The sequence below is a fragment of the Crocodylus porosus genome, unplaced genomic scaffold (assembly GCF_001723895.1).
Source record: "Crocodylus porosus isolate Cpor-Errol unplaced genomic scaffold, CroPor_comp1, whole genome shotgun sequence".
NCBI classification, from domain to species: Eukaryota; Metazoa; Chordata; order Crocodylia; family Crocodylidae; genus Crocodylus; species Crocodylus porosus.
Window position 1 is genome coordinate 25,174,080 of NW_017728951.1, and position 10,369 is coordinate 25,184,448.

The 10,369-nt window shown below is 40.0% G+C and overlaps 1 protein-coding gene across 1 annotated transcript in view; it reads left to right on the forward strand.

Moving 5' to 3' along the window:
- Positions 1–8,466, forward strand: part of SLF2 (SMC5-SMC6 complex localization factor 2) — a 40,480-nt gene extending 32,014 nt beyond the window's left edge. The window contains exons 17-21 of the mRNA XM_019556086.1: positions 429–557; positions 1,257–1,334; positions 3,643–3,729; positions 5,130–5,198; positions 5,988–8,466. Of these exons, the coding sequence (XP_019411631.1) occupies positions 429–557; positions 1,257–1,334; positions 3,643–3,729; positions 5,130–5,198; positions 5,988–6,023 (399 nt within the window). The 3' untranslated portion in view covers positions 6,024–8,466. The remainder of the gene's footprint in view (positions 1–428; positions 558–1,256; positions 1,335–3,642; positions 3,730–5,129; positions 5,199–5,987) is intronic.
- The last annotated feature ends 1,903 nt before the right edge of the window (positions 8,467–10,369 follow it).

Here is a 10,369-nt window from a genome sequence, read left to right on the forward strand (position 1 = left end):
CCAACCACGGCACCCGTAGCAATAGGAGGGGAAGAAATTCTTTCATGGTCCCATGTGGCAACCAGCAAAGCTCAGAAGCATGAGGCAAACCAGACACGCTCCATTCTGCCCTAACCTGAGGACAGCAAACATAACTCCGCATGTTGGATCTGTTTCCACATGTAGTTTTCCCTTGCTTCAAATTGCCTTTGTCAGCTTTTGGTTGTATTGAGTATTGTTTTAATAATGCAATGCATAATAATTTGGTAGCTTGTGAATAATTAAACTTCAGTATGAAAGCTGCCTCCTTCATTTAAAAGCCATGCTCTTAGATATTGAGTTCTTCTCAGTGAGCAAAATACTGTTTTTAGTGGGTGGTAGTTTGTGTTGAATTTTGCAATTGAGGCAGTACCAACTTCTAAAACCTTTTTTGCTTGGTTTTTATATAGCTCTCTCTCCTGTGTCAGTATCTGGCATACATAAAGCCTTCTAATATATTAAAAAAGAAGTTAGAAGAAAGAATGGACCAGCCGGGTGACCTCAGTGGAGAATACCTTCAGACAGAGCTAGACCAGCAGGTATTTGAAGCTGATTATTTGCAGGGGGGTGTGTGTGTGTGAACATGTTCTACCTCCATTCGGTGCCTGAAGTAATCTCTGCATACAGTGTCCGGCAGCATTTTGCCTTTAGTGTTCTACCATCCAGCTAGGTTAACTGAAATGTTATGTTGTATTATCCATCTAAGATTGTGGCCCTAATGCACATGTGAAATACTTTGTGTGCAGTAAGGTGCACCGTGCCCAAAGGGTGTGTACATGAAAAGAAAGGTTTACATTCCTCTATTTGAAGATGGGATTTGGGTGTCGCAGAGAGTCTTGAAGCAGGGGCAGGAATTGGACTCAGTTTCCTGTTTCCCAATTAAGTGCCTTAACCACAAAACCATCCTTCCTCTCAGATTTCAAAAAGAAATATTTTCATTAACTTTTTCTCAGCCTAAGGAAGATGCCCTTATTAATACTGAGTATTCCATCTTATCCAAAAGTTCTGCCCTCCTAATAATTTCATACTGTGCTTGTATTAGTACCATGGAAACTGCTGTTGCTTGAGTCTTTCAGAATGTGTTTCGATTTGAGGCTGGATGATAGAAAAATAGTGTGCCCATTGCATGTATCCAGTGTATCTAGCTATAGTAATTAAATGAGAGCATTTGTGTCTACACCTAACTGCTGAGACTCAAGTTCAAACTTGTAATGAATAATTTTTGGCTGCTTTTTTAGGCTTACTATCTGACCTACGTTCTTCTTCACTTGGTCAGTGAAGTTTGTTGCTTTGATGTTCTGAATTCTAATCGGAGGGTAAGTTACTGGTTCAAATGATGGCTATTTATGGAGGAAAACGGTTCAACTCATAATTCCATACTAGTAAAGTGTCTCATTTGTGATATAGTAGTTAGAGCTGGTCAGGGGAAGGCAACTTCCTTTTTATGTTGACTTTTGTATAGCTTCAAAATGTCAATTCTCTTCCTGAATAGAACCCAAACCAAAAAGTCTTTTAAAAAAAATTATGTAGAATAGTGTTGAAGGGCCTTGGTGAGGCTTTGTTATTTTGGTCTGTCCTTGGAAGTGACTGAAAGAGTACACCCTGGAGCTTTTTTCCCCTAAATCACTGTATTTCAGATGTTTTCCATTGGAGACTAAACATGTTTTGATTCGGCTGGGGGAGGGAAGTGTCCAATGTTCTGATTCACTGTAAATATCAAACTTATTAACAAAGCAATTTAAATTCCAGAGTGCATGAACTGAAAGCTAATGTTGCAGCTCTTGTGAGTAACCTAGGATGCCAGAAATCATTTACTGAAGCAGTATCAGGAGATTGTTCCTCTTTTAGTCATCCGACCTTTCAGTATTTCTCCACAGTAAATTTAATTGCTTATCGCAAGGTAGTTAATGTTGCAGAATTTCCATTCTTGGAAGTGAAGTGCAGATTGGACAAATGCTAGTGTAGGGTGGCTTCAGTAGGGATCACCCTGCCTTGAGCCAGGGGCTAGATGACCTCCTGATGGCCCTTCTAGTGCTAATTTTCTAAGGTCATCTGCCATTGAGTCTCTGTGGATCTGTGCATAGCTGCTAAGTAAATAAATCTGACCTTCCTTCCCCACCAACAAAATTTAGTGCTAGTAGAAGATACGTTGGAAGTGGTGGCAACTTATGTTCTATAAAAATCTGTTCCCAAATTCTTTCTAGAAATGTGAGAGGTTTTTAAAAAATATATAATTCTACTATACATCCTCTAGTGTCACTAGTGAGAGATGTAACTGAAAATTCTCTCCTCTGCTCTTTAAATGAGATAAATCGATTGACTGTCTGCCCCTGGAATAAACATTAGGCAAACTCACCTGGCCCTGTGAGATGGATGAAGGGTGTGGGGCGTCAGCAGGCCACATCTGGGCCGACAGATGAGACCTGCATACCCTGGTTAGTCCAGGACATGGGACTGCCTTAGGTGCCTGTGTTGGACTGGCCCTGCATGCTGAATCTGGAGCATGGTCTGAAGGGCCAGTCCATATCAAGCCTAGATCTAGCATGCAGAGCCTATCTGGTGCACGTGCTATGTGCAGTGCATGCCTTGGACTGCATGCCATGCGTGCCAGGCTGGGGCCAGTGCATGCTACATGCAGCACGTAGGGTCAGTCTGACGCCCACAGGCAGCACTGTGGGCAGGATGATAAAGCTTTGCAGCCAAATCTAGCCCATTGGCTGTGCCTTTAACACATAGGATGTCCTTGTATAAAGCCTACAGCTTTATACAGCCCCCATCATTATTGGGCTGATCCTAATATTGCAACTCACTGAAAACTCTGCAGTGTAGATTCTAGTTGTTATTCAAGAATTAATGATTTATCCCTGGGAACTGGCCCTCTGCTTCATTGCCTGCTAGGAGAGTTACCACTAGCTATAGAGGAAATGCCCAGTGGTGACCTGACTCTCACCTCTGCTGAACAACTGTACTTCTAATTATTGTAACTTTAGAGCTGTGGGAGCTAACATTTTTGGCAGGAATGCCCCAAACTAGATTTGCAGCCTCCCCAAGTGCCACTCTGGTCGCTTTCCCTTACCCAGTCTGCTGCTCAGCTTCCTGCCCCCTGATGCCTGTCTGGTCTGGTGCTCTGTGTTCTCATCTTGGTCCTATTTGCCATTGTGCTGCCTCCCCAGGCTGCTGTGTGCCACTCAGGATGCCTATACCACTTATGGCACCTGTGCTTGTCATTCTTGCTTTAAAGTATACCATGGAAAAATGAGTCTGAATGGTGTTGCTGTTAGCTCTTCTAGGGCCTAAAGGATTTGTAAACTAGCTGGTCAAATTTAGGGTTATAATTCTGCTTTGAATAGGACCTTTTTGGAAATGCTATTTAAAAAAGTTTAGTCCTGATTTAACCAGGTCCCACTAGCATCTAACATCAACGGCCAGGAATTCTGCTAGCTCTAGTTTGTGTTATACTACCTAATATGTATTTTGGGGAAAATGTTTCAGACTTTTAAAAATTGTTATCAAGATTGGGTCATTTCCTAACCCTTTCAGTTTTTTGTCTGGTTTTTATTGTTTGTTGAAACTTGAAATTCTGGGATAATAGATTTAACAGCCCTGCATTTTATTTGTATTTAGCAACACTTACTGAGGCTTTGCAGTGCCCTAGATAAACATGTGAAGTGTGATATTAGGGAAGATGCAAGACTGTTCTACAGAACTAAGGTAAGTGTGCCTGTGTATTGACTTGCATTCTGGTTTCCTTCCCCAGGTTGGGAAGCCTTGAATTTTTTCTCCTGGTTTTCTTTTGTGCTGACTTTTACACCTATGCCCCAGTTCTGTGAAAACTTACACATGTGCTTAATTACGATGGAGTGCAAATGATCTTGTTGGCATCTGCAGGACTGCTTTAATCATGCATTGTAAAAACCGTGTGCAGCTACCTTCCTTCTGGATAAGGATCTCTGCATATAGGGGCTTTCTGGAGCCAGTGATAGTGCTTAATGTCTTGGCTCAAAGGTCATGGCTAGTGTTTGGGAAGTAGTCCTCTTCTGCTGTCCAGGTAGCACTTAGACAAATGTATGCACTTAGCTAACCTGGTGGTTTTGCATTGTTCCCATGGCTTTTATTTTAAGTCAGCAAGCTAGTTAAATCAATAACTTTGTCTTTAAGTCACCAAAAAGATGATGCAGAGTGCCCCTTGGTTTGCTTGATCATTTAGTGTGTGGTCTCAAGTCTCTGACCTTACTGTCTTTGCAAGATGGAGTAGAAGCCGGATCAGAGTGGATGGATGGCATGACAGCCTTCAGTTTTGAAGAGCTGTTTCTGCTCAGTCAAGTCAAGCCTTTGCATTTTTTGCCACTTCTTTTAAGAGTAGCTTAAAATTCACTAAATTCTTTCCTTACAAAAAGCCTTGTATTGATACTTGGTGCTCAGTTAGATGTTTGCAGCTAATACGGCACTTCAACAAGTTAATAAGTCTTTAACATGCATCATCCATACCCTTTGCATGTGCTTATTTCCATGCCCCTTGGGATGGGAAAGTTTGTATTACTGCTTTGCCCCAGCATGTCAACTCAATTTAATATTATAATGCAGTATCTCTCAGGTGGAAATACTTTGTGTGCTGTAATGACGCATAGACAAATTTTCATCTCTGAAGAGTGTATACCAAATGCATGTTCAGGACTAGTTGCTGTAAAGCATGGCCTTCTAATCAAGGAATGAATGTTTTGCTTTATTTGGCCAGAGAGGTTGCTATAGTGAGAGCCACTCACTCACTCACTCTCACCAACTACAAGGCTTCCATGGCACTCCCTGCGCACCCCCAATGAAATAGTTTGGGAGGCAAAGGTAGTTACACTGGTCCCGGGTGCCAGCATTACCCATGTGCCTCGCTGCATATGGAACTGTCTTGCTGTAGTATGTGCATGGGGAATATACAGCAGCAAAAGTTCCAAGTGTGGAGACCTAATATGCCATTCACTCGACTCCTGCCACAACTGTTTTTAAAAGGGAGCTCTTCAAATGTTTCTTGCCAGTCAATCTCACGTTTAATTCTGTTTCATTTCATGGCTAGACCATTCAATTTTTATTAATTAATGTAGGTTTTTTTTAATTTGCAGGTGAAAGACTTAGTTGCTAGGATATATGGCAAGTGGCAGGAAATGATACAAAACTCGCGTCCTACTCAGGTAATGCCGTTAAATCAGTTTTTCTTGTTGTAAAGTGTTAGGTTCATTTGAAAATAAAATAAAATCATTGCAGCTCAGTAAATGATTTAGTAGATGAGCATGCTTTTAGCTTTACAGGTAAGGTATCTGGGTGAAACCTTAGCTCTGACTGGTGCTAGAGACTGGGTAGCTACTTCTTGGGTATCAGAAAGATTTGGGCCTATCCTATTGATTTTTCAGATTTTATATCATGGGACAATGCCTTGATACCAAGTAGTAGTCCCCCAGGTTATAAAATGTAACTAACCTTTGCAGAAGGGATTTTGTTCATCTCAATCCAGTGATCTGAGAGAAGCTGCTTGTATTGAGTTTTAAGCATGTATAAATGCTTGAATCTGTGAGAAGTGTGTAATGCCTGTGTAATTAAACACTTTGGCTCCTCTCATTTTGCTGATGTGTGCCATTATTTACAGCATTGGTGAAGCGAACAAGATTTTGGTGTGAAAGACTATATTATTAATGGAAGCGAAGTAGAGGGTGACACTGTTGCAGAAGCTTCTGCAAATCAGTTTGTAAAAACTGTGGCTGCAACTTTCCAGCTCATTTAAAATGAGATCATGAGTTTGGCTATGTCAGAAGCCTGCTATTCATTGTTAAGCTTTTTCAATTAAGATTATACTGCAACCACATCTGTAAATCCATATATCATCTGAAGCAAACCACTTGCCTGCTTTAATCTCACAGAATAAAACTTTTATGTCTTTTTTGAATTTGTTTCCTGCTTTGTTTTTTTGGTGTTTTCCTCTTTAGGGGAAACTGCATGATTTCTGGGTGCCAGATTCATGAAACATCAACCAGCTCAGAGGAAAAAAATCAAAGCAACTGAACAAGAGCCTCTTCTGTCACCAAGAAACCTGTTGCAAGTTGAGTGAAATTTTCAGCATGGTTGAAACAAAAGAAATCAGCCACTAGAATCAAAGCATCAGCTTGGTACAGTTGGCAAGTAAAAACATGCCTGTCCCATTGATTTGTATCACTCTGACAGATGACCTGTTTTTCAAACCTTGTATAGATGTAATATAAGATAATCTGCTTCTCCTAAAGGCCGGTCTTGAATCGGCTTTTAATGTTTTAGTATATTGAAAGCCAAAAGGGAAGTTTTCTCATTGTACTTCCCTTGCTAAAAACCATTGACCTATAAAAACAAAAAAACCCTATTTTAATAGATTTTATTTAAAAGAAGAAAAGAACAATTTGTTTTATTGCCTTGTATACACCTATAAGTATTGTAGTTGCACTGCTAGAGAAGGGAGCAACCCTTTAAACAGAATGATAGCATTCAGAAGCAGTATTAAGTTTGTCCTTTTCCATTTTTGTGTGTATGTGTTTGTATTGGAGGGGAGAATTGAACTGAGAGATTGTTTGGCCTGCAGCTCTGCTTTCTAGCCATTCAGCAGAACAGACCTGGCACGGTCATATGATGCCTTTTAATGGTCTGGAATGAACTGATCAAGGTAGGAATTGTGCCTGTCCAGGTGAAAGGTGCTAGAGGCTGATGTGGAGAGCAGCTGTGTCTAGGCAGATTGATATAGCAAAATAAATGGGCTCGGCCACTGTGTATTGCCTTTTCCAGTGTTTAAAGAGAAGCATGACAAAATGCATTTCCCCTCTTCTGGTTGTAGAGAGCCTGGACAGGAGTGTATGTGCACAGAAGACTTAATGGTTACATAAGGCCATATTACATAGGTAGTTTTGCTGCAACTAGAGTAATTATTTCTCTGCCTGAAAGGCAGATTAACTGCATAATCTGGCTTCAGCCCCTCTCTGTAAATGACTAGACTCTTAAAGATCTCAATTTAGTTTAAATTTGGGAAAACCAGACCTTGCCTGTCTTCCACTTCCAGCCATCCCACCATGATCTTTATCTAAAGTACTTATCTACTTTATGTAAAAGTAGTTATAAAAGACATTTTATGCCTGTCCCTGTTTCTTAGTGCCAGATTTGCCCATACACACATTCTCAGAACTCCTGCTAAAATCTGAGAGCTGTGTATATAACAGTCCAAGGGCAAAAGCTGTCCCTTTCTTGTGTACTATGAGGAAACATTCCCACTTGCATCTTATACTGTATTTTAATCTGCAGACTGTATTAACATAAATTGCTAAATTGAAGGATTTGATAGAAACACTGCCTAATAATATCTTGTTAATTAAGGGGTGTGATTTAAAGTTTATTCATTTCATATTACCCTTTGTAGGCAAGCCTCTCATGATAAACTTCACATTCTGATTTTCTTGTACAGATGAGGCAAAAAATAAGGCTTAAACTGAAAGAAAAATCCCTGCTGTAAATATTTAGGGAACTACAACAGAATAGTGGGGAGTGACTTTATAATAACCTTAAAAATATTCTTACCTGATTTATTCACATTTGAACCTTGCTGTTAAATTGTTTTTAAATTGCTAGTTCTTATCCTCCGTTTTGGGTGTTAATATGCTAATTATATTAAAGTCTAGAAAGCCAAAGCATCTATATACCTTTCACAGGACAGTTGGCCTGAATCTAGTAAAACAAGATTCAGGCTGATGGCACCATTTAGAAAACTAAATTTCTTGTCTCATGTCAAAAGAAGTTGGTGGGGGGGGAACTACTTCAGATATTTTTGTTTGATTTAGTAGAACTATTTAAGGCAAAAAAATTATGGTGGCAATATAAAGTATGTGGCTTCCTGTCTTTCTCTGCAGTCTGCCTTACTAGAACAATATATTAATTCTTCCCTCCATGTCAGTTACTGTTGTGAATATATTGTATGTAATTTTATTAAGGTTTATATTTTTCTTGCTAACATTATGTAAAGTTAAAAAACTATAGGCTATACTGTGTTCTTTACTGTAATTAATGTATATATATTTTCTTACTCTGTAAAGGTAAAGTGCATATCTTGTATATTTGGGGGAATAATGGGTGTGTTTTTGACAACTAGTCTTCTTGTATTGCAGTTCAAAGCACATAAACTGCCAATTTTCTAATTGAATAGTCACTTTGATATTTACTTTTTATTTAATGGAGCTAACAAAAAATAAAACTAAACCTGTTCTTTTAATTAATCTCTGCATAGAAGAAGCGGGCATCAATTTTCATTTTATGAGATGGCTGCAAGTCAGATTTGCTGTCTTACTGCAGGCTTGCTTGTTGCTTTTATGCACACAGTTAATTAGATTATTATAATTGGCAAATGTCTTGAAGTAACACTTAGCACAAGTACTCCTGCACTTTTTCCACTTAATTCATTTTGTCCTTTTTTTTTAAATAAGTGTCTCTTACCCCTTCCTCCCTCCCCCCCTTCAACTTTTGTATACAGTTGCTTTAATTGATATTGAGTCTCCCAGAACCTCTCAGTGCCATGTCGGGTAATTCCAAAACATGCTGCAGCATCCTTCAGCAGCCCCCATCTGTCTCTGAAAGTGGAGTGCAACAAAGACTCGAGCCTGGTCCTGTTGGATTTTGCCAAGCTGTTGTACTGCCCTTCTGATTTTAATGCTCATCTAGAAAAACCTAATTGCAGACTTATGTCACGTGACTTCTCTTGTCCTTGACTAAGCATTTTGCACTGAGGTTTATCTTTCAATATTATGCTGGCTTCCTTGAGAGCCACCTAATTTAATTTCATGGGTAATTAGGTGCACTTAAAATTAAAGGGCAACTACAAAAAAATACACTTATGCTTCTCTTTGCAACTATTTTTCTGATGAGTCTTTTGTATAGTTCATAAAAATAGGTCAGTTTAAATTCTATTTTTAAACCTCTTTGCACAGCGATGACAAGCCCTTATGCATCCATCACTTAATACTGCCCAGCTTTTGAAATTGGATAATGGAACTGGGTTTTTTAGAAACACCTAAATGATTTTACAGCTGCAGGTCCTACTGGCTTTCACTGGGACATTATGCTCAGTCGGCACTCCTGAAAATCCATGGTGACTGTTATGGAAAGTTACTGAGGTTTATAAAGTATGAATAAGCTCAGATGATCTTTGGAAGGTATAGGGGATTTGGACCCTCAGGGATCTGCTGCTTATTGGTGACACTTCTGGCAAGAGTGTTGCACAGTTATTAGGTTGTGGAAGTGAGCCCTTCTGTACACGTAGTACAGAACTCGCCTATCCAGGTATCTTTAATCCATGGAGTCTTTTATTGCTGTCATCAACAAGGAATCTTTGTGCCTTCCAGAAGTGCTTGAAGCATCATGATTGACATCTGCTGCCTGTGGCTTGTTCTTTCTCTTGTCCTCTCCCAGGAAGAGAATTGTGTGCACAGGTTAGTGTGTTTCCTGGTAGGGCTTTTGCGTTTAATGTGAATTCTCTTCTGTCTCCATTAGACTGCAGCTTCAAGAGTTCCTTGCTGTTTTAAGCCCTGAGGCTTGTGTGTGTGTTATTGGCTTGAGGGTCTTCCAGGTTAGGTGTTTTTTGGACTTTCACACATAATTTAGAGCCTGGGTTGCTGGCGCCAGATATGACCCTGGTAAGATGGGGTTATCTTCATCTGGTTGGTCACAAATTTGTTTTGCCACCATGGCAGGGGCACTTGGTGTCGTTCGGGTGGCTAAAAAGAGCTTGAAGGCTATAAAACAAGAGAGCTGGTAATGTTACCTTGCATTAAAAGGTCTCGGGCTGGGTTAACATTAAAAGATGGTGTTTGTTCACAACTGTTACCTGGTATTATCTTAGTCTCCACCCTGAAAACCATCTGTTTGGCAAGCTGTATGGCAGAAAATGTTGTCTGTTAGGGGGGTGGTTTTATAGGATTTTTATGCTATAGTTTGATACTCTGATCTTTTTTAAAAAAAAAAAAAAAAAATGTTTTCCTCTGTGTTCAACTACAGGCACTTCATCTCCATTTCCTTCTGGCGCTCTGCACAGCTCATATCAAATAACATCATGAAATAATGAGTGGGGGCTGGGGGTATGGAGTCTTGCTGGACTCTGTTGCAGCTGTGATGGAATGGTTGGTTATCCATAATGACTGGGAATGTAGACCCAGGGCTTCTCATTGTGTGTTCATTCACCCTGGCAGCTGCTTGCATGCACACTAGTGCTATTTTAAATGCTGCTGAGAGAGCCAGAAGGATAAATGTGGCTGCTTCCCCGATCTTTGGGAGGATGTCTTTCACCACAGGTTCCAAATACACCTGG